At 46.3% G+C, this 24708-nt stretch overlaps 1 protein-coding gene across 4 annotated transcripts in view; it reads left to right on the plus strand.

The window, feature by feature from the left end:
- The first annotated feature begins 3679 nt into the window (after nt 1-3679).
- The window catches only part of CACNG5 (calcium voltage-gated channel auxiliary subunit gamma 5), a 29006-nt gene continuing 7977 nt past the window's right edge, over nt 3680-24708 (plus strand). Inside the window, exons 1-2 of one of the 4 annotated variants that reach the window (XM_084647668.1) lie at nt 3680-3855; nt 22270-22328. Coding sequence is in view for 1 of the 4 variants with exons in the window: in XM_084647666.1 (XP_084503792.1) it covers nt 5225-5247 (23 nt within the window). In the remaining 3 variants the exon portion in view is untranslated. Of the gene's footprint in view, nt 3856-5184; nt 5248-10019; nt 10040-22269; nt 22329-24708 lie in introns of those variants that run through there. The other 3 variants (XM_084647667.1, XM_084647666.1, XM_084647669.1) reach the window with 3 other exon arrangements.

Raw genomic sequence — 24708 nt, forward strand, 5'->3', positions numbered from 1 at the left:
ATGTGAAGCAACAATAACTTTATTGCCTCTGCAAGCGGTGATCGAAGGGAGGTGGGGAGGGTGGTTAGCTTACAGGGAAGTAGAGTGAACCAAGGGGCGGGGGGTTTCATCAAGGAGAAACAAACAGAACTTTCACACCGTAGCCTGGCCAGTCATGAAACTGGTTTTCAAAGCTTCTCTGATGCGTACCGCGCCCTCCTGTGCTCTTCTAACCGCCCTGGTGTCTGGCTGCGTGTAACCAGCAGCCAGGCGATTTGCCTCAACCTCCCACCCCGCCATAAACGTCTCCCCCTTACTCTCACAGATATTGTGGAGCACACAGCAAGCAGTAATAACAGTGGGAATATTGGTTTCGCTGAGGTCTAAGCGAGTCAGTAAACTGCGCCAGCGCACCTTTAAACATCCAAATGCACATTCTACCACCATTCTGCACTTGCTCAGCCTGTAGTTGAACAGCTCCTGACTACTGTCCAGGCTGCCTGTGTACGGCTTGATGAGCCATGGCATTAAGGGGTAGGCTGGGTCCCCAAGGATACATATAGGCATTTCAACATCCCCAACAGTTATTTTCTGGTCTGGGAATAAAGTCCCTTCCTGCAGCTTTTGAAACAGACCAGAGTTCCTGAAGATGCGAGTGTCATGCACCTTTCCCGGCCATCCCACATTGATGTTGGTGAAACGTCCCTTGTGATCCACCAGAGCTTGCAGCACTATTGAAAAGTACCCCTTGCGGTTTATGTACTCGGCGGCTTGGTGCTCCGGTGCCAAGATAGGGATATGGGTTCCGTCTATGGCCCCACCACAGTTAGGGAATCCCATTGCAGCAAAGCCATCCACTATGACCTGCACATTTCCCAGGGTCACTACCCTTGATATCAGCAGATCTTAGATTGTGTGGGCTACTTGCATCACAGCAGCCCCAACAGTAGATTTGCCCACTCCAAATTGATTCCCAACTGACCGGTAGCTGTCTGGCGTTGCAAGCTTCCACAGGGCTATCGCCACTCGCTTCTCGACTGTGAGGGCTGCTCTCATCTTGGTATTCATGCGTTTCAGGGCAGGGGAAAGCAAGTCACAAAGTTCCATGAAAGTGCCCTTATGCATGCGAAAGTTTCGCAGCCACTGGGAATCGTCCCAGACCTGCAACACTATGCGGTCCCACCAGTCTGTGCTTGTTTCCCGAGCCCAGAACCGGCGTTCCACAGCATGAACCTGCCCCATTAGCACCATGATGCATGCATTGGCAGGGCCCATGCTTTCAGAGAAATCTGTGTCCATGTCCTGATCACTCACGTGACTGCACTGATGTCGCCTCCTCACCCGGTATCGCTCTGCCAGGTTCTGGTGCTGCATATACTGCTGGATAATGCGCGTGGTGTTTAATGTGCTCCTAATTGCCAAAGTGAGCTGAGCGGCCTCCATGCTTGCCTTGGTATGGCGTCCGCACAGAAAAAAGGCGCAGAACGATTGTCTGCTGTTGCTCTGACGGAGGGAGGGGTGACTGACGACATGGCTTACAGGGTTGGCTTCAGGGAGCTAAAATCAACAAAGGGGGTGGCTTTACATCAAGGAGTATTTCAGGCAGGACCTCACGGACGGTTCCAATAAGAAATGGTGCACCTAAGTTATTGTTCTTATTGGAACAAAGAGGTTAGCCTGGCCTCTGATTGATACATGGCTAGATTTACCTCGCTGCACCTTCCCTGTGAGTGACTGCAGTGTGACCTAGAGGAATGAGTCCCCTAGACGGGGGAGGAGGCAAATGAGTACAAAACAAATCTGGTCTATTTCTTGTTTTGATCCACTCCATCTATCTTTTACATCTTTGGCTGGCAGCAGACGGTGCAGAAGGACTGCATGCCATCCACATCTCATGGCTGCTCAGCAGAAGATGGTGCAGTAGGACTGCTAGCCATCCTCATCTCTTGCGTGCCCGGCAGAAGATGATGCAATAGGACTGCTAGCAATCCGTATCGCCTGCCCACTCACCATAAGACAGTTCAGTAGGACTGACTGCAGAACTAAAGAGAATGACCTGGTCAAGTCACTCCAAATTTAGTCCCTGCGCCCATGTCTGCCCAGGCGCTCCCAGCCGACGTGGCCAGGAGCACCTCGGACATGACGATGACGGCTACCAGTCGTACTGCACCGTCTGCTGCCAGAAGGCAATGGGTTGCTGCTACTGTGTAGCAATGCCATACTGCATCTGCCAGCACCCAGGAGACATACGGTGATGGTTACCTGAGCGGGCTCCACGCTTGCCATGGTATGGCGTCTGCACAGGTAACTCAGGAAAAAAGGCGCGAAACAATTGTCTGCCCTTGCTTTCATGGAGGGAGGGAGGGAGGGAACGGGGGTCTGATGATATGTACCCAGAACCACCCGCGACACTGTTTTAGCCACATCAGGCATTGGGATCTCAACCCAGAATTCCAATGGGCAGCGGAGACTGCGGGAACTGTGGGATAGCTACCCACAGTGCAACACTCCGGCTGTCGACTCTAGCCTCGGTACTGTGGAAGCGCTCCGCCGAGTTAATGCACTTAGAGCATTTTCTGTGGGGAGACACACACTCGAATATATAAAACCGATTTCTAAAAAACCGACTTCTATAAATTCGACCTTATTCCGTAGTGTAGACATACCCTTAGAGTATATCTACACTACACCAGCATGGTGCTGCATCTATGCTACTGTAGTGTAGATGCTTCCTACATCCATGGAAGGGGTTTTTGTGTTGCTGTGTAGTTGATCCATCTCCCCGAGAGGTAGTAGCTAGCTTGATGAAAGAATTCTTCTACCACTCTAGCTGCATCTACACAGGGGGCTAGGTTGGCCCAGCTGCATCACAAAGGGTGAAAACTTCTTCACAGTCCGGAGTGATGCAGCTCGATTGATCTAATTTTTAAGTGTAGATCTGGCCTTCTACAAAATATCTCGAACAGCTCTGAAACTTGCAGGGAGGGGGAAAAAAACACTCACCTAGGTTACAAAGGGAGAATCTCTTGCTGCCCTAAACAAACACCTGCCACCAACTGCTGCAGAGTGTTCATGGGCGGTTCAACAGCTGCAGGGTTCTGCCCCAGAAGTGGCTGCATCTGTGATGCAAGAAGTGGTCCCTGTGTGAACAGGTGGGAAAGTCTTTCGGGCTGGACGGAGCTCGCGTGTACAGACTGGGATTTCCAAGGAGCCCACAGGAGTTTGGCCCCTAACTCCCTTGGGAGCCGTAGAAGGGATAAGGTGCCCATCTGGGTCCCCTGCTCCGCGCTGTGGGTTCAGGGGAGCAGAGGGAAGGGCCAGACCAAGCACCCAGCTCACCAGCCACCTGTCTGGCTTCACGTAGCCTCCCCCTCCCTAAATGTCTCCTCGGCGACTTTTCTGCAGCCAGTTGACCTGGGTGCGTTGTCTGAGGCTGGCCCCAGCAGAGGGAAGCCCCGGAGGAGGAGAGTGTGTGTGGGGAGGGGGAATGACCAGTGGGGGTCAGGGACTCCCCCCGCAAGTGCACGCTCCGACCGCCATGTGATTCCTCTCTCCTCCCTTCCAAGCCCCGCTGGGTCTCTCCCTCCCCTGCAGCGGCGGCGCCCCCACCCCCGGGGAAGGAGGATAAAACCCGGCGCTGGAGCCGCGGAGCGTTCACACGCGCCGCCGCTTGCCCAGGGGCCGGTCCGCGGGCCCCGCGCTGCCGCGTCTGAGCGCCGCCTCCTCGCCGGCGGCTGCCTGCGCGCCGCGGCCGCCCCTGCTGCGGAGCCGGGCAGCGGGAAGGGGCCGGGAGCCTTGTTAAGTTCCGCGGAGCTCCGATCACAAGGCGGCGGCGGCGGCGAGGGAATCGTGGGGGTCGCCTGCTGCAGTCCAAAGGTAAGACCCGCCTTTCGTTCTCGTAATAGCTGGGGGGGGTTGGCTGTGTGTGCGTGCAGGGGATGGGGAAAGGGCCGTTGTGCAAACGCCCATGCACACGCAGATTTCACTGCCTGGAGGCAGAGGGGTGTTTGAAATGCACACACCAGCCCAGGCGGAAAATCCAAAGTACGGGGTCCCTCTGCCTCATGGTATTCGGAGATCAGCACATGGGGTTTTAAGGGAGAGCATCCTGGTCTATCCTGGGAAGAAAATACTGCCCACATCCCCTATGCTCATCTGCACAGGGGTCTTTGGAGGGACCTCGCCCTCTTGATCTCAGCAGTGCGGAGAATGGCACTTTATCGCGCATGGAGAGGGAACTTTGAGTCCGTCCTTGAGGTTCAGTTATTTTGGGGCTCGGTGTTTGAAATATTTCCCTTGGCTTGATGATCCCGGGCAGCGTCTCTTTGCTCTGTGGTGTGAGCAGAGTCCAGGCTGAAAGCGGATTCTGCTCCGCCTGTACAATGGGCTTTTTCTTTTCCCCCTCCTCCTCTTTCTGAGAAAGCGCAAACTCTTAGCGGACCGATGGCAAGCATGAGCACTGGGGGAAGCCTCACTAAAGCCACTTCCCTTTCTCTGCCCTTTGCCCGGTGGCCACAGAGCAGCTGAGCCAGGACAAGTGTGTGTGGCAGGGGGAGTGGACAGCTGCGGGGAGAGGGGGATAGAGATGCAGATTGTGATGGGATGGAAAACTGGGGCAAATGAAGGAAGTTGAGGCACAACCTGCAGTATCTACTACTCCCATATGCAGAGGTGTAATGGCAGGCCACCTTTTTGCCTCTCCTCCCCATGCGATCTAAGACTTCATCTGAACCGCAGCTAACTGTGAAAACCAAATCCACCTGAGAATGAATCACTGTGTTATAACTTTTGCCCCCCTCTATTCCAGCCCTGCCAGTTTGGTGGGTGGGAAGGTGTTCGCATGTCACACAGCATCCGGGACAGAGCGATGGGGGAGGAAGGGTGTTAAGAAGCAGTATAAATATAACACTGTGGGCAAGACAACAGCAACAGCACCTTGCAACAACAGGCAGCTTCAGTGTGATGGTAACAAATGCAGCGTTATAGAACACAGGCGGCTGGAACAATCGAGAGTGTACAGGGTCCCTCCTTCGAGATCAGGTTTCTTCTGTGGCTTTGATAGACATTAACGACTCATGCTGATGAGAGGCTAATTGCCCTGTTCGCCACTGGTTGGCCAACCATTGTCTAGTAACTACCAAATGCATTGCCATTTCTTCTCATTGTCAGACATGAGCTCATATTTAAAACACCCAGCTACAAAATACTGCATCAAATAGGGCCAGGCTGCAACAAAGAAGGTCAGATGAATGAGGGGCAATCACAATGGTATGTGATTTATGTTACTTAATTTGATGTGTAGCGGGGTGGTTACCTGCTCCTGCCCTGTGGGGCTTAAAAGCCAGCCCTTGGAGAGAGCCAGGGCTGAGGGCAAGAAAAACTAGGCTGATTGGGGAAATGGCCGCAGCTGGGTCTATAAAGGGGCTGCTAGGCTGAAGCTTAGCCAGAGTCTCTCTCTGTGTTCAGAGAGGGAAGGGCCTGACTGCAGGGACCTGAGGGAATACCTAGTTTGGAGCAGGGCTGAGGGGGAAAGGCCAGGGGAGAAGGGGAGCTCCGGCCTGGAAACCCCCAGGCTGTGAGGCCTAGATTAGGGCCTATTAGGTACTGGGTTGCAAGGGGGCAGTCCACGGGTAGACAGAGGCAGCAGGTGCAAACCCCCTCGCCTGTGATGAGTGACTGATACACTGTAGTCTGCCCCGGGGAGTGGGGCTAAACAATGACTGGCAGTAGCCAAGACTGAGGCAAGGTGGGAGTAGTGGGTGGGGGTTCCCCGGGGAGGGGAGACCCTCAGGGATTGTTGGGATTTACTGCCAGTGGGAGGAGGCACCAGGTCCTGGGAGGGACTGGGGCCGGCGGTAAGGCAGATCACCAGACGACAGAGGGCGCTCCAGAGGCAGATGAGCTAATTCCCAAGGACAGCCAGCGGGAGGCGCCGCTGGGTGAGTCCAGCTCTATTACAGGTGTAAAAGCCAGAAAGCTTAAAGACATTCATCTAAGATAATTTCTTGGGCTGTCCAGGAGATGCAGTGTTGGTCTGCATATCAAAGCTGATCTTAGGCGAGCCTAGGGCCTCCTATACCTGCCCATGAGAGTCAAACACTTACATGATCTAATTGTTTCTTTCCTACTAGTTTTGGTGAAAAAATGATCTCGAGAATTAATTCATTTTGAGGGAATTCTCTGTGATGCTGAGAGAAAGGGGTGTGATGATTAGATAAAGGCTATGGAAGTCTTATCTCATTAGCTGATACTTTTCAGCAGGCCTAAAGTATAAAGACAGGAGGTGTAGCTTGTCCTAACTGGTCTATGCACAGTGTTTGTATTCGTATAACTGTGTGATTTTTTTTTTAACTTATACCCTCATGTGGACAATGTGTATAAAAATGCTTTACATGGGTATAATTTATTCCCCTTCTGATATGAGGAATAATCACCCGTATCCGCACTTTTGTACTGATATAATTGCATCTGCACTATGGGGTTGTACCACTTTAGCTATGCCATTATAGTTAAAGTGGTACGACGTGTGTGTGTGTGGACAAGGCCATGTTTGAGAAGTCCTGTGCCAGCAGGGCTGTGTAGACTTTAACACATGCTAAACTGATTAAGTTAAAGGTTAGGCTCTCCCCCACTTTTAATCTCAACCAGTTTAACATGAGTAACAAGCAGTGTGGGGTCTTATCTACACTGAATTGTCAAATATGTCAGAATGTGCTAATGTATTCTAACATCCCTTTTAACCTAGTCTAGACAGGGCCAGAATACTGAAGTGCCTCCCAAGCCTCAGAGTTGTCCTTTTTAATTCTTAACAAAATGAGATGCTGGGCTCTAGTTAATGAAGAGGTGATTTGTGATGAAATAAGAGAGAGCGGCCTCCGAAGCTGTACATGTTGTTTTTATGTTTTGTTTTTTCCATCCAGCTGTAATTACTACTTTTTGGTAGGTTTCAGAGTAACAGCCGTGTTAGTCTGTATTCACAAAAAGAAAAGGAGGACTTGTGGCACCTTAGAGACTAACCAATTTATTTGAGCATGAGCTTTCGTGAGCTACAGCTCACTTGATGCATCCGATGAAGTGAGCTGTAGCTCATGAAAGCTCATGCTCAGATAAATTGGTTAGTCTCTAAGGTGCCACAAGTCCTCCTTTTCTTTTTACTTCTTTTCTTTTTTCCCTTTAGTTTTAACGCTATCAAAAAGAAGTTCCAGTACCTGGATTGTGCTGTCTTTTATCACACTAAACACTTACAGTCTTCAGTGAAAATTTGGCTGTAGGATTGATCCCAAAAGAGATCGTTTGTGATTTAGACTGGTTAGGAGGTTTAACTCCTGTAGCTGTAGAATTCCATTGATCCTGCAGGATGAATACCATTGACTAACACTGAGTTTCTGTTTAAAAAGAACTGTGCTCCTTCCTGCAGGACAAGTGAAGTGTTAAATCCCTGGGACTATACAACTCTTCCCTCACTTGTTCAATTTGTGTTGGTGGCTCAGTTATTGGAATGTGCCGGTTAATAAACTCCCCCACTAAATTTTAAATCTGTGAATGAGTTTATTAGCTCTCTGCTTTTGTTTTTTCTCATCCTTTCTCTGTAAGTAAGGACATTTATTTGCACTTTCATTTTCTATATCCCAGTCTTATTGGCTTCAACTTGTTAAGCTTGTAAAGTCATTAAAAGAAAATAGGAGTTGGTCAAGTGATTGGTCAACTCTGTTAACAAAACAATTTGCCATTTATACTGAGTTTCCTTGACTAAGAGCTTTTGCGCCAGATTCTCAACTTAGGTAAATTGTTGCGCTCCCCTTCTGTCAACGGAGCCTCAACAATCTACGCCAGCTGGGGATTTGGCCCCTTGACTTTAGAATCTCAGTTCTATCACTCCACCGAAGTCAGCCCATGCTTCCCAAGTCTGTATGGGAAGGGTATGTGTGTAGTGGGTTGTTTTCCTGAGGCTTTGCCCACTGGGGAGAAAAATAAAACTTTCAGATTCATTGAATCGCTGTAGAACCAGCAACGCTAACCCTCAAAGCTTGTACCTTCCACCAACAGAAGTTGGTCCAAAAAAAGAGAGTAACTCCTCTGTCTTGTCTCAGAGCTAACACTGAGTCACAGCAATAATGAAGTCTTGATATGAAAAAGTGAGGTGCCGTGGGATATAAAACCCTATGGTACCCAGGAAAGTGAGAGGTTCTAGACAACATGCAGCGGGAGAAGATCATGTGAATCCAAGTGACACCTGACCTGCTTGTTAAATGAAGTATAAACAAAAATATTTGGCCATGTGTTGCCGTATGAACAAGTGAACTGAGACATGGAATCTGTCTTCTCTTCTGTAAACAGTGGTTATTTAAATTCGCTGGAAGTATTGTGAGCTATAAAAGCTGGTATTTTAGCCAACATGTCAGTTAGCCAGAGGGGGATTTTGCATTCAGAGGACTGCTGACTAGTTCAACATTTTGAAAACTCTCAACCCCTTAAGGTTGACATTTTTAGCATCTTTTGCCATCACGTTTTTTAGACCCAGCGGAGACCCCCTTTTTCTAACCTAAGTACAATTGAACCATTCTCCAGTGAGCAGCAACGGGGAACTTGTTTGCTTTGTATGTAGCTCTTGTCTGGTTTGCCACAATGCTGCCCTCACTAATGCTAACCATTCATTCCCCCAGCACCGTGCCTTCCTGAGAGGTGGTTAGCAGTTCTTTCCATCAAAAAGCACAGTGAGGAAACTAAGTACCCCCAATTTTGGCAGGTGTGTTAAAAGCCAATTTTTTTTAAAGTCGCTATATGTCTTTGTAAGGGGTAACCGTGGGAGCGAATTATCTGACACTCCGAAGAAAGCCCTGCTGAATATTAACATATTCGCCCTCTTCTGATGAAGTGCCCTTTGTTTCCATGTTTTCCTTTTGAATTCACAAAGAACATTAGTTGTTAAAATTAAACCAATATATGTGCTGTTGTTTTTGGGTGGGGCTGCTTCCTGCTGTTGCATCGTGACTTATGTTGAAATCAAGTCCACTACAATCACTTTCTTCATCAACTGTGCTCTAACTAGGTGAGGAGAATAATGGAATAGTTTCCAGGCCCATAACCTACACAGCAGGCAGAGGGTACAGACTGTAGTTGAGGAAGAGGATGAGAAAGTTGCTTTTTACTAATGACTGCTCTTACTTTCATCTTTGGGGCAGGAACTGTCTTTTTTGTTCTGTTTGTGCAGTGCCTAGCACAATGTGGTCCTGATACATGACAGGGACTCCTAGGAACAACAATAATACAAATAATAAGTAATAACAATAATCCACTGCCAATTCCACCAAGGAGCTGATATGGTAGTGAAGGATCTGCTGGTCAGAAGGGAGCCTTGGTTGCATTCCCTTCCCTCCAGCCACACTCCTTATACTGATAGTGGGGCATGGGATAGGAGCCACTGCACTGGGGGCGGGTCTGCACTGGAAAGTGACATCGATGTATCTACATCTCTCAGGGGTGTGAAAAATCCACGCTCCTGAGAGACCCAGCTAAGCCAACCTTGAACCCCCAGTGTAGACTGCTGTGGCCTCTCGGGGAGGTGGATTAGCTACAGTGATGGGAGAACCTGGCCCTTTGCTGGAGTGAGTGTCTATACTGAAGCGCTACAGTGCTGCATCCTTTTAAATGTAGACACGGCTGGGTTGGCACCACGGCTGGTCATAGCCAGTTAGAGCTCCTTTAGCAGTGTAAATGCCCTCTGGAAGAAATCCCACCCATCTTTCTCATGCACATCTCTCCATTGACTTGAGTGAGAATATTTGCATGAGCAAGGCTTGGCTCTGGGGGCTTTCTGGGATTGTTAAACATGCAGAATAAGAATGAGCAGGTTCCTGAAGAGCCTTTCCCTTTATCTGCCAGCGCCTGATACACAGCTGTTCTGCTTGATGGCCAGGAATCAGACAACTTTTTATATGTTTATTTCTCCAATTCCTTGTAGCTTTACTGTAGCTGTTGAATATATTCATTGAGCTGAATGAATCCCCATCTGGCACAGTCCATACCAGGAAACTTGCAGCTTCAGCTTCAACTTTGGAATGTAAGATAAAGAAGGGAAATAACTTATTGACCTACCGTAGAATTTGCAATGTATCAACAGACTACTATCTACACACCTATATAGTAATACTTTTTGCCACAGAATTGACTGAAATAGAATAAATACTAAGAATCTTTTCATAACCCACACAAATAAGACATAGGTTTAGGGTGACCAGATGTTCCAATATTATTATGTTGCAATTTTAGTTTTCCCCTGCACACCTGCTAGTTAGGAAAGAGCGGGAGATGACATCCATAGTAAAAGCGAATGGTGCAATATTAAACATTCTTCTCCAAATGGCCTTCAGCTCAGTGTGAAAAGCATCTTCTTTAATGAGTGCTTTGCCGCAGTTACAGAGATGGCACAAGTACTTTTGCCAAATTGTGTCCTTGTTGTACTGGGTTGGCCTGAAGTTTTACATAGTGGATTCACCAGAAACTAGGTAGGCATTGATTTCCTGAGGGTTTAGCATTGTGACTCAGCTGATGGAATAATATGTTGCTGTAGAGGAGAGAAGTGTGACCTCGGGTCAGGATTCTCACGTCTTTGGCAAGCAGGGGGAAGGGAGGTGAGCATGCTGTGTATGCCAGTTGGCTAGCAGTGAACCATGTTGCAATCCACCTGCATGGCATGGAAGTGCTTGTACAGAGGGTCCTGCTGTCTAGTAGCTGTAGCGCTGGGATCTGGGAGGAGCATTCAGAACGAAAAGCACAAGATGGGAAAGTATCCTTCCGTCAAGGATTTGCACTTAGCAGGCCAGAGGAGGAGGTGGGAAATTCATCAGCACAAGTGGGATTTAACTGGCCAGAGGAAGGAAAATGGAGAGTAGGGGTAGGAGCAGGATTTCTCGGTGTGATGCCCGAAGAAGGCATGTTCATACCAGGCGCTGCAGGAAAGGAGCAAGAAAACGTCAGGCTTGCCAAATGTTCTCATCGCTCTTTTTGCCGAAGCGTCTGCCGGGCGTGTGAATGAGGTCAGCCCTTGTGAGCCAACCGTCCGGCCGAAGGATGGGAACAGATTTGTCTTCGCTTCTCGCTGGGCTGGAATGATTTGTTTGTGCTAGCTCAGCCCCACAGTTTCTGATCAGCTTGGGTCCCCTCCTCTCTCCACAGCCATTTGCCTGAAGATCAATTACCCCGAACGGGCAGGTTCTTCTGAAATCTTGACGTTCAGGTTGTACCCAAAATGCGCTCGGTGTTTTCCAAGCACAGAGAGCAAAGGTCTGGGTGGTGACCGGCACACGCCATGCTAGATCTAGCTGTCCAGGGTTTGCTTTTTTTAAAAAATGGGTTTATTTTTGTTATGCAAACTTAACGTTAGGGTTTCTTTGGTTTTTGTTTGCTTTGGGGTGGCACTTGTTGGGACTGACACGAGGGAGGGTGATGGTGGGAAGGGGTGTGGGAAAAGAGAGGGGGATAGAAGACACAGTGTAGAAGGGGAGTGAGGCTGGGAAGCTGAAGGGGGCACAGATAGGGGGCAGGGCGAAGAGGGAACAACCAGTGGCAATCGAGCAAATAAGGAAAAGATGCTCTATGTTCAAGTTTCAGAGCTGAATGAAAGATGCTGTCAGGAGGCTGCAGAGGCTCTTCTGCTGCTCCTCATCTGGAGGGAGGGATACTGGGGCTTGGTGTCCTGGTTGGGTCCCTCTGCAGCCAATGCAGGGAGCTGGAAGGCCTTAACTCACACCCTGCACCCTCCTCTATAACCATTGCTGGCTGTTGCCTGCAAACTCCTCTTGGATGCTGCTGCTGTTCTCCAGGTGGAAGATTCAAGGGAGGGTGGGGGGCATGGCTTGTTATCCTGTGCAGGTCCCTTTGGGTCTGGAGGGAAGGGTAGACAAAGGCCCTGTCCCTCTATTGCAGATGGTGCTGTGTATTCTGGGGGATGTGAAAATTTCCAAAGTCCACTCCCTGTTTTAATCATTCATTATTTGCATCAGGGTCGCAGGTAAAGACCTGCACCAAGATTGAGGCTCCATTGTGCTAGGCACGGTATAGAAGGTTCCTGCTGCAAAGAGCTTACTGTATAAATAGGTAAAACAGAGAAAGAATGGGGGAGGAGCACAAAGAGGGGAAGTGGGTGTGGGAGGTTAAGTTTTAGGGTATAGAATTGTAGATGTGTTGGGAATGGCAACAGACTCCTCTGCATTTCTGCAAGGATTTTCCTATTGTCTCCTGAGACATTAGCAGTTCAGCCCAGGAGATTGTAATGAATCTTGCTGAAGTCATAGGAAGCACAGAGTTTGAATACATCAAAAGAGCCGTGGTACATTTGTCTGTCTATGCTTCAAAATCGCACTCAGACTGGATAACCGATGATGACAATTAGGATGCGTTCCAGGGAAAGTTAATTGGGGACATGAAGCAAAACGAGAGGGAGGAATCCTTACCAAATGATGAGTCTAAACCCCTGTCATAATCAGGATAATGTTAAGGCTGGGTTTTTAGGGCTATATTCTATTGCAATCTGAGCGGCCCCATACCCAACTGCTTTAGAAAAGCCGTAAGGAAACAAAAGTTGTTCTTGGCTAGTTGATTTTAGTGTAGATGGCTAATGCCCATGAGTTGCTAAGCTGCTTGTCTGAAGTGTGTATACCGAAGTCAGTCTCTGGTTTATTTAGGATACCGTTTCCATGCTCAGTGGGTTTGTGGCAAGGCTGGTTTCTAAGTGGCGAAAGGGGATGTAATTTGCTGTTGGGCTGACTACTAACAGCAGCATCTGCAGGGTGCTGCTCCGTGGTAGCAATTGTCTTTAATAAGGCAGGCTGGCTAGGTCTCTGAGTCCCTCTGCACACACAAGCTCCACAATGCATTGTCTGCAGCGATCACTGCTCAGAGATGGATGGAGATGGTTCTCTGGGGATTTCTTTTCAGGCTCATCTTGCTTGCTTTCACTTGTCACATGGAAAGGGAGGCCCACTTTGCAAAATGTAATCCACATCAATGTTCCCAAGCAGGAGCTCCCCATAGTGTGGGGAGAACTCTGTCTATTAATCATAAGCTGTCCTGTTTTAAAACCCCTGCTACACAGGCGTCTTTACTTGTGTGTGCTGCCTGGAATGTAAGAACTCGAGAGAGGAGTGAGGTGGAATTTCTAATTTGGCTCTTGGGGTTGTTCCCACCACCCCCACTTCTGCTTAATTTAACTCCAGCTGTCATGTCACTGTAGCTCTGTCTGTAGCTCCCTAGCTGCATCAAGCACTCAAAGAAAAGGGCAGAAAGGGGAAATGTTGGTCAAGAGCCTAATCCTCTACTTACCTACCAATGCATTTGCTACAAATCAGAATAATCCTGGAGCATGGAGAGTCCTTTTCTCTGTGCCTTCTGTAATTAATATCCTTTAACAAGGAGTTATTCTTAGCTTATGTGGGTAAAACTTTGTAGCACAGAGAAATTTCGTGACTTAATGTCTAATTCATGGTTCATGCAGGGATAAGATGGTTGGCACTGTACGAGCATGTGTGATTTTGTTTTCACTTCTAGTTTAAACTAAAACTTCGTTAAAACTATCTTATATGTCTGGATACAGAAAAGATGTCCAGGTTTTTAATCTGTCACTATGCATTTTACTACCCTGCTGGAAAAGTTATGAAAGGAGGAGATTTCATCTTTCTCTTTAAATACAAGAAATGCCTTAAATTTGTCAGTAAATTTGTGAGACTGAGGATGGATTTCGATCTCCACTGGCATGAATGATGATTTGCACATCTTAAACCTCCAGATGACACTAGTAAAGTAATAATGCCTGGCAAGCATTTGTCTTAAATGCATCCTCTGAGATGGGTGCTATATAGACACAGAGTGAGACACAGTCCCTGCCCCAAAGTGCTTACAGTGTAAATAGACAAGTCAAAGGGTAGGAGGGGACAGGCACAGAAAGGTGAAGTGACTTAGCAAAGGTTACACAGCAAGTCAGTGGCAGAGCTGGGAATAGAGCCCTGGTCTCCTGGTGCCTAGTCCAGTGTGCTATCCACTAGGGCAATCTGCTTCCATTTATGTTGATTTAGTCTCATGAGATTTTTATTGCCTTCATCTTTCTGGGATGTTGGTATCTCTTTTCTTGTATTAACAGTATTATTTCTCTAGGAAAACAACTCAAAATGATGGGAATTTTGCCATTGAATTCAGTGGAAACAGGTCAAGCCCTGATATGTTACACACCCTTCAGAGTTAAATCCTTCTCCCATGGAAGTCTGTTCCAAAACTCGCATTGCCTTAAATGAAAACAGAAGATGGCCTTTGGTGTATGCTTGTGCTATTGATTCTCATTTGCAGTCAGTCCTAGTCAATTCTTGCTATTCTTGCTTATCCTTTGCCATTTTTTTACTGTTAGTTTTTTCCGCCTTAAAATATAATTGTTAGTGTCCCCCTTTGCAGAAATCAAGACAATTTTAACTGTTTGTTATTCCTTTGATCTGGCAAAACAAGGTTTACAACTTTGTCAGAGACAGGATACTTGAAACTAACAGCTTGCCTCGTCGTCTTTCAGGCGTGTGCTTAGATAGTCTTATCTAGACCCACCCTGTGGTCTTCTTGTTTGCTTTCCCCCCACCCCGTTCCCATTAAGTTAGGTCAGCACAGTCCTACAGACAATTCTAATAACCCACCATAGTTATACATTAACTTTACCTCACTGATCAGGACACGTCATAAAATTATTGCCATCAATAGCCATAGATTAATATATAGCAATTCCACATTATCACAAAGGCCGTATCTTCTGTTTTCATTTAAGGCAATGCGAGTTTTGGAAAGGACTTCCATGGGAGAAGGATTTAACTCTGAAGGGTGTGTAACATATCAGGGCTTGACCTGTTTCCACTGAATTCATATTGTAAGGAGAGTAGTCACTTTAGATAAGCTATTACCAGCAGGAGAGTGGGTTTGTGTGTGGGTGGGGGGGGTGAGAAAACCTGGATTTGTGCTGGAAATGGCCCAACTTGATTATCATACACATTGTAAGGAGAGTGATCACTTTAGATAAGCTATTACTAGCAGGAGAGTGGAGTGGGAGGAGGTATTTTTTCATGCTTTGTGTGTATATAAAAATCTTCTACACTTTCACAGTATGCATCCGATGAAGTGAGCTGTAGCTCACGAAAGCTTATGCTCAAATAAATTGGTTAGTCTCTAAGGTGCCACAAGTACTCCTTTTCTTTTTATAAGTACCATAGGCACCATAATTGACTTTATCTGGTGCATAAGGAAACAGGGGATCTCTCACTTAGCCAGGGCTCAAACCATTCTGTGCTCTGTAGGTCAGCAACATCTTAAATTGCACCTGAAAGCAAATAAAAAGTCAGTCCAGTTATGGTAATTTCATTCACTCTGAGGTTAAATCAGACCTGGCCTTGATGTGAAGGTGGCGTGTCCAGTTACCAGTCTTCTAAACCATCCGCTCCTTCCCACCTTTCACTGAACTACTGTACATTCAGCTAGAGTGTACTGCTTTCAGTGTCTCTGTATTAAAATTCTTTAAAGCCTCCATTTGAGGCAGACACATGCAAGTGTGAGTTAACACAAAACGCTGAAGGCAAAATAGGATTGCTAGTTTGTTTGGATTACTAGACTGTGAGCATTTAGAATAAAAAGGGGAAAGAGCTGCCAGTATGATATAGTACCATGAACAGAGGTCAGTGGACACGTACCATAATCAATAACTCAGAGCAATGAGAATTCTGCAGCCTAGAGTGAAATTCACAATTGATTCTTCTCCGTTCAGGTTTATCTGCAGACTTCTACGGTGATGAATATTCCTCCTTTGTAAATCTTGCATCCAGAGCTGAGAGTATTAGTGTCTGGATTTTTTAATGGTGCCGTTACTTGGGAATTTACAAAGTAGTACACAGGTAGATGAATATTGTATACAGGCTTTTGTATGCCTGGGCGCTGACTGCATGGCGTGAAAGGGCTACCAAAAGAAAGGTGACATCTGTTGTTAATAATTAAGAGTTTATGTAACTAAACTTTGCGTTAATAGGAAGTATTTCAGAGATCAGGGAGAACTTTACATCCCGCTTTTCTTTTGAAGAATCAATTTGTTCAAATCTTTTCTATGAAACCACTAGGTCAGAGTCTCACTGTAACATGGACAGACAGCCTCCGCCTCCCTTTCAGTTTCTCTGTTTTTCTCAGCCCTTTATGTTTCTCATTTTAATCATTTTGACATAGACAACTGAGACTATGAAGCCTCATATGGTCTGGGACCTCCTTACCCAAGAGACTACTTTTCCCAACAGCTGCACTTCTGCTGGTTGCTCCTGCAAATTTGAACTCTTGCGAGCCAGACACAAAGGCATTTCTTGTGGAGGGTCCTAGGCTGTGAAACTTGCCACCATGGTTGATCCACTGGACCCTGAGTTTTGCTGACCTTCAAAATGTGGTGGTTCTGCTTGCTGAGAGTAGGCAGGGTATGTTAAATATGAGCTTTCCAGGGTTATGTTTTGATCTAGCAACTAATGTGTAAATGAGGTCTTGAATACATATGCACATGATCTAAAATGGCGTCTATGCAACCTATTGTCCTGTCACACACACACATTATTTAGAAATTGCTAGGACCATTGGAAGCCAGTCCTAGCCACTGTATGGTGTGTTGTGAATGAGGTTGGGCCTTGTAGTCACTGCACTGCAGAAGCTGAAGAGGTAAAACAGCCTTCTGGTTAGGGTGCTGGACTAGGAATCGGAAAACCTGGGTTCAGTGCCTTCCTCTGCCAGAGACGCCCTGTGTGACCTTGGGAATGTTGCTTTGGTTCTGCACCTACAAGTTGTCAAAGTGAAGGCACAGCAGTTTGTCAATCAAAGCGGGAGGTTCACCCACCAGAATGGAGTTTGTAGACTGATGCAGACATATACAGTCTTGTCACATGGCTGGTTCAGAGTGATGGGCAAGCATGGCTTTTCCACCAGTCAGCACTGCTTGAAGCACTGGAGAGAAGCAGGGGGAGATTTTCAAAGGTACAAAGGGCAGTAAAGTGCTTGCTGGGCCCCTAACTCCCATCTGTGCCTTTGAAAATCTCCCTGATAACAGGTAAGAAATTGGCTCCCTGCTTAAGAGTCTATTTTATTTGCTGGGACAGGACCAAAGAACTGAAAAGCCATCTTGGTAGGACACGCTAAGCCAGATCTTTAAAAGCACTCGGGGTTCTGGGTGTCACAATGAGAGTTTCTGGGTGCTGCGTACCTTTGAAAACCCGGCTCTTATTTGGGTGTCTAACTGGAGCTGAGATCTCTTGAAAACCCAGACCAACAGAGACTAGAGCTGTCTGGGTAGCTGCATGCAAGGTCTCCAGGAGGATGAGGCTCCTGGACTGTTCTGCTGCCTACAAGGATGAAACCTCCCTTCTCTTAGTGGGGAGTGGGCTCAGAGTATCTTCATGTAGGTCATTGACCTTTGTGCTTTCCACTTGGCTGTAAGCTAAGATCTGGAGTAAGACGTGATACAAGGCAATCCATGGCTGTGCCTGCTCCCTTGTAGCACCATCCTGTCTGGGTCTGCATTGAGAAGGTGAGGATTTGCCTGACCATGAGTCTGTCTGGCATTGTGCTGTGTCCAGTGGTATCCTTGCTAATTGTCTTAAAGCAGTGGGACAAACTGAGACAGTGCTTCCATCGAGTTTGGAGGCCCAGTCCTAATTACTCAGACTCTCTGCAACTTTGCAAAGTTAAGTTTGGAAAGATCCGTTCTCCCTTGACCTGTTTATCCTTGACCTCTTGTACGGGCTACATCATGTCCTGAGGAGGAGACCATAGAATCATAGAATATTAGGGTTGGAAGGGACCTCAGGAGGTCATCTAGTCCAACCCCCTGCTCAAAGCAGGACCAATCCCCAACTAAATCATCCCAGCCAGGGCTTTGTCAAGCCTGACCTTAAAAATATCTAAGGAAGGAGATTCCACCACCTCCCTAGGTAACACATTCCAGTGTTTCACCACCCTCATAGTGAAAAAGATTTTCCTAATATCCAACCTAAACCTCCCCCACTGCAACTTGAGACCATTACTCCTTGTTTTGTCATCAGCTACCACTGAGAATAGTTTAGAGCCATCCTCTTTGGAACCCCCTTTCAGGTAGTTGAAAGCAGCTATCAAATCCCCCCTCATTCTTCTCTTCTGTAGACTAAACATCCCTAGTTCCCTCAGCCTCTCCTGATAACTCATGTGTTCCAGTCCCCTAATTATTTTTGTTGCCCTCCACTGGACTCTTTCCAATTTTTCCACATCCTTCTTGTAGTGTGGGGCCCAAAACTGGACACAGTACTCCAGATGAGGCCTCACCAATGTCGAATAGAGGGGAATGATCACGTCCCTCGATCTGCTGGCAATGACCCTACCTATACATTTCGCTTCTTGAAGCGCTTTATTTTTAGTCCAGTGAAAAAGCTTTGCTACAGCTTAGTGGGGAGTTGGTCTTTCAAGTCAGTTGCTTCCTTACCCATCCTTGCTCTCTTTCTGAACTTGCTGGCTGCTACCTACTTCCTTACTGTTCTTCGTGCATTTGAAAGCTCACTCAGTGGGTTTCACCTTCCTCTTTTCACTGTTCTATTCGTTCCTCTTTATTTTCTCCTTAATCTCTGCTTTTGCTTTAGTTCCTCTCCTAAATCTAACGCGCTGTGTGTGCGTGTTCATGCATTTACCTTATAGCCTCGATTCTGTTCTGCTTTCCCTGCCTTGCCCTTGCACTATGCTTTTGAAATTACACAGCCAGGCCACCACATTTGTCCTGCTGCATCCCAGTGTGTGTCCATAAATGAAACATTTTCTCTTGTCAGCGGAGATCACTTTCTCAGTGCTTCACTTTGCCGCAAACAGCAGTAAATTGGAGACTGCGTTCTAGCAAGAGGCTTCAGCACTAATAGCTGCCAACTTCGCTTGATTTCACTTTCATCCGAGACCTGGGGTTGAAAGGAGGGTCATTTGCCATAGGCACTTGAGGGCTTTAAAGCTTGGATCTATTGCCATGGTCCGTGTTGATCAGCCAGCTGAAATACAGATTGTAACTGGGTTGTGAAAAATAAATTCTAGACAATGGTGGTTGCTCTTGCTCTGGTCTCTCCCCTGCTGCCACGGAGAACTGGGTTCAGAGATCAGGTCCAGAATATTTTATATCTGAGATCTTGGAGAAATGGGTGAGAATTTCAAGTAAGTCACTCGTGAGCTTGGATGAATGGCATTTGTAATGACACCAGTGTTCGTTTCAAAGGTTTCTGAAGGGGTCTGTCATGGAGAGGTACATGAACAATTATCATTCAAATGTTATATGTATAAACCAGGAGGGAAAGCATTCGGACTGCAGATTACATTCCAGACTTTCTGTATTCTTCCCTGGACTGGTACCAAAAGAGTGTAGTGAGACTGAAGAAGCAGGGACAGTTCTAAGGACTGGGATCTCGCAAATCACCAGCGTTAAAAATTAATTCTTCACGTGATTTCATTGGAAAGCGGACCATCTCCTTTTTTCAGTGGCACAATGGATTCATTTAGAGTGAGATTTTCAAAGGCAGAAAGGACACCTGCCCAATTCCTACTGACAGTCAAACCTATCTCCCATTTCTACCTTTGAAGAATCTACCTCTTCCAAGCCCCTGCTGATTCACAAGGCATAACAGCAATATTAGTATTGTATTACTGTAGCACCTCAGAGCCCATTGTACTAGGAGCTGTACCTAAGACAGAACAAAAAAACCAACCTGTCCCTGACCGAAAGAGCTTAAACAGAAAGATGGGCACATGGTGGGGGGAAGGGGCAGAGCGAACAATGTGAAGGTGGCAAATGTCCTGTTACTGCCTCAATCTATCTATCTTTTTTTTATTTAGTGCATTTGGGAGGAGCTGGGCTAAAGGGAAGGGAGGGTAAGAGGGGTGATGCTGAGGTGATGAGCCTGTGGGTGAGGTAGAAGGGGAGGGTTGGGGCAAACAGCTGATCAGCACAGGGCAGAGAGTCCAGTCAGAACTGCAGAAAGTACTCCAAGGGGACAAAGGGCTCCTGCAGCTTCTGCCCCTGAGGGCTGGAGTGTCTGGGTGGCTTCTCTAGTGCTCCCAGAGTGTGTGTGTGTGGGGGGGGGGGGACTCCCTTGCTCAGTCCTGGGTCCAGGGAGGCGCTGGGGAGACAGATGGCTCTGGTTGAGATCCATTCTCTCCCTCACAGTGTCTTACACAAGTCCTCAGAGATCAGCTGTTAAAACCACATAAGAATTGAAGCGAGGGAGATGAAAGATTAGCAGCAATCAGAATGGCATGCTTTTGAAGTCTGACCTCTCAAGTCAGTGCTAGAAATGCACCAGTAAACCAGTATGAATTCTGCCAGACCAGTATATTTTCCCAAGCACTGGTCCTGGACAAGGGATTAGAAAGAACAATTTTGTAATTCCCTGCACTATGTTAAAAACTCACTTCTGATTAGCCTCCAGGGACTTTAAGGTGCTCATCGCTTCTCGGGACACGTCGATATGGCGAGTTAGCGCGCGGCCAGCTGGGTGTAAATCCACACGGCTGTCGCATGCTGTGCACGAACGGTCCTTGTGGACCGTGCTGCTGTACGCTGAAAGTTCCCTCGTGTGCTGTGCGCGCTGCCGTTTCAAATGGCAATAGGGCGGAGCGCAGAGGTAGGCTCTACATGGACAGTTAGTGTGCGGCATGCTACAGCAATGCAGATTTACATACACCCCAGCTTGCCAGGTGCTAACTCACTGTATTGTCAGGCCCTTTGTTGACAGTCCTGTTGATGATACATGAACCAGGAATAGAATCCAGCTCCCATCGTTGTTTTGGCTGAGAAGTATTAACAGGAGTGTAAAACAGTAAACTCTTTTCCTTTAGACGCTGTAGTCAGAAAATATGACTCAATGTGGACCCAGGGAGTAGAACTGTCGAACAGGAAGGTGCCATATTTGCACAGTCACTTTTCTGATCACAACAGTTCCTTAGGGGACGGGGAAATATTCTCAAAGGGGCAAAATCTTTTTTTTTTCCTCCGTTATTAAATGATTTTGGCTCTCAAGCCACAGAAGAGCTTGGTCAGCAGGAACAGGGTAGAGGTGATTAAATGAAAGGGTTATAGATGTCTTTGGAGCAAGAATCTCCTCTTTTCCCCAAAACCACCCATCCCTACTTGGCTTTGGCCCACTAATACATCAGATAAAGTGAGGAATGTTCCTCACTTTCCTGCGCGCACACACAACATGTATCTCGCTGCTGATGTTCTCTGTAGGGGTATAGTCGACGTCAAGGCTGTCATTTCCTATGCTGCTCTACAGTGTGGGCATCTGGCAAGTAATGGGCACACAATTTCAGGCTTGATAGCTCCCGATGTTTGAATGAAAGAAGCAATCTCTATTTTGTATCTTTATGGTGTTGCTGACAGAATGTAAAAGCCCGTAGTCACCAGTGGCAAATATTGAAAATCAGAATTTCCCAGGAGCTGAAAAAACCATTTAAAAAACCTCTTCATCAAAGCCACAGGCAAGGTTAATACCCTGTTGTGGCAGGGTCTTGGCTGGGCCACATTCTTCAAGTGACAGCACTGTTTGTAGCTTACGTCAGAGCCTTATGTGCGCAGTCTATCTAATGTCAGTGTAGAAAGAGCCAGCGCCTTAATACTGCTTTGTGGCTGGTATCCTCCTCTGATCCTGGAGGAGTAAAATAGTTATGACTGTGGTAGGCATTTCTGAGAATCCAAGGATATTTCTTCCCAAGATTCAGTTAACTCCTTTGCCTTTAGTTTTAGTGTATAGGAATAGGGTACTGTCCTTTTAAATAGTTTGAGCCGCTTCAAATGTATTTCCTTTTGAAGCATAGTGGTGTGTAAAGAACACTTGCACTCAGGAAAACTGCTTTCATCTTTTATTTTGAAATTCTGTGTATGATCTAGAGCAGTGTTTCTCAAGCTTTCTGATGTGGGGGACCGGCAGTTTTTTTTTTTCCCCAGTGTGCACACAGACCGGCAGCTGATGGCTCGTGGACCAGCACCGGTCCGTGGACCACCACGTTGAGTAGCACTGGTCTAATGGAAAGACAAGTGCAGAATGTTGTAGGTGAGGTTAATTGCCTGTGTGTGTTTGATTGTTCTCAAAGGGAAAGTCCATTGTACTCTGCCTGAAGAAGCTTAACTTGTTGGCTGTTCTGCCCATACAAGGACTGTATCATTATTCAGGGGTAGGAAGTACTTATCGTCACCTGCTTCTCAGGCAGTAATCATCACAAGTCTGTGATAGCACTCTTCCTTTGCAGGTTCTCAAAGTGCTTTGCAAACTATGAAGACTTACAGGTCCCCCTGTGAGTTACTGTTGGTAAGTATTAATTTATCCATCTTAAAGAGCCAGGGCACGAACAGAACTGCGGGGTCCTCCTGACTCCCATGCCCCCACATTCCTCTGCTCATGCCACTAAACCCCATTCTCAGAGCAGGAAAAGGAACCCAGGACTCCTGATTCCCAGGCTTCCTGCTTTAACCGCTTGGTCCTTCCTTTATTTCAACAAGGAAGTTTAATAATAATAATAAAAAAAAACCCTTAAAATCCTACTTCAAGTGTACTTATTCCAAACTGAGTGTGTTCACACACTGACTTGCCCCAAAATAACAAAAGGTGTGAAATGAAAAACAATTCAGTTACTTCAGTGCAAGCTAATGCTCAGAACAGCCCTAAGAGGCATGAGACCAAGCTATCCCATATTTTTGATTAGTTATCCACTCAGTATTTTGGAAATGCTTCCAACAATTGATATGAAATTGTCTCTTCTGTTTATTTAGGAGTTTTCTGCCTTCCTTGTCACCTTGCAATGTACACTCTAATTAAATACTGTGTTCTGTTTGGATTCAATCAGCTACCATTTTATTGTTTGAAGCTTTACATAGCTTGAACAGTGCATGTGCAATTTTAAAAGTAGGACAAGGAAGATGTTGCCTTCTGCTCCTGTGTTAAATTTGGTTGGTTTGTTTGTCCAGAGGGAATTTTTGTTTGTTTCTCTTGTTTTCTGTAGTGCTCAGTAAGAACCAAACACACTTGGGAAAGGCTCATATTGTGTCTCTGTAAAAGCAGTAAACAGATCTAGCTACCTGATTCCCACCACCAAGCTACAATCTCTTTAGCAAAACCATCATTGCTTCTCATTTCTCTAACCTGTCATTTGCTGCAGCTTTTCTTCTGTTTTAGTTGTGCTTTTGCCCTGTGGCACAGAGCCCTTAGTGCTTTATCAGGGAGCAGTGAACTTTTGAGAACATAAGAATGACCATACTAGGTCAGACCTGTGGTCCATCTAGCCCAGCATTCTGTCTTCCGACAGTGGCCCATGCCCGGGGCTTCAGAGGGAATATTTGTTGAATGATCCATGCCCTGTTGTCCAGTCCCAACATCTGGCAGTCAGAGGCTTAGGGGCACCCAGAGCATTGGATTGCACCCCTGACCATCTTGGCTAATAGTCATTGATGGACCTATCCTCCATTATCTAATTCTTTTTTGAACCTAGTTATACTTTTGGCCTTCACAACATCCTCTGGCAATCACTTTCACAGGTTGACTGTGTGTTGTGTGAAGAAGTACTTGCTTTGGTTTGTTTTAAACCTGCTGCCTATTAATTTCATTGGGTGACCCCCCTGTTTCTTGTGTTATGCGAAGGGGTAAATAACACTTCCTTATTCACTTTCTCCACCCCATTCATGATTTTGTAGACCTCTATCATATCCCGTCTTAGTCGTCTCTTTTCCAAGATGAACAGTCCCAATCTTTTTAATCTCTCCACATATGGAAGTTGTTCCATACCCCTAATCATTTTTGTTGCCCTTCTCTGTACCTTTTCGAGTTCTAATATATCTTTTCTGAGAGGGGGCTACCAGAACTGCATGCTTTACTGAAGGTGTGGGCATACTGTGGATTTATATAGTGGCATTATGATATTTTCTGTCTTCTTATTGATCCCTTTCCTAATGGTTCCTAACATTCTGATAGCTTTTTTTGACTCCTACTTAACATGAGTGGATGTTTTCCGAGAATTATCTACGACTCCAAGATCTCTTTCTTGAGTGGTAACCGCTAATTTAGACCCTATCATTTTGTATGTATAGTTGGGATTATGTTTTTCAATGTGCATTACTTTGCATTTATTAACATATGAATTTCATTTGCCGTTTTGTTGCCCAGTCAGCCAGTTTTGTGAGATCCCTTTGTAATGCTTCACAGTCTGCTTTGAACTTGACTGTCTTGGAGAATTTTGTATCATCTGCAAACTTTGCCACCTCACTATTTACCCCCTTTTCCAGATCATTTACGACTATGTTGAACAGCACTGGTCCCAGTACAGATCCTTGGGGGGCACGCACTACCTCTCCACTGTGAAAACTGACCATGTATTCCTACCCCTTGTTTCCTGCCTTTTAACCAGTGATTGATCCATGGGAAGACCTTTCCTCTTATCCCATGACTGCTTACTTTGCTTAAGAGCCTTTGGTAAAACTTTAATAAATAAAATGATGAGCTTTGGTAAAATCTTGTCAATTTGTAATGTCATCTGGAAGGCCAACTGAGAGCGACTGAATTCTGCAAATTAGCGAGTAAGTGAACAAACACAATAAAAAGGTAAATAAAGTGAGGCTAATGCATTGCACAATATACTTCATTCATTTATCTAGCGAATGTCATTTAGTGTGTGGTCCACAGTGCATTTAGTAAAATA

Source organism: Lepidochelys olivacea (genome assembly GCF_965140295.1).
Source record: "Lepidochelys olivacea isolate rLepOli2 genome assembly, chromosome: 14".
NCBI lineage: Eukaryota > Metazoa > Chordata > Testudines > Cheloniidae > Lepidochelys > Lepidochelys olivacea.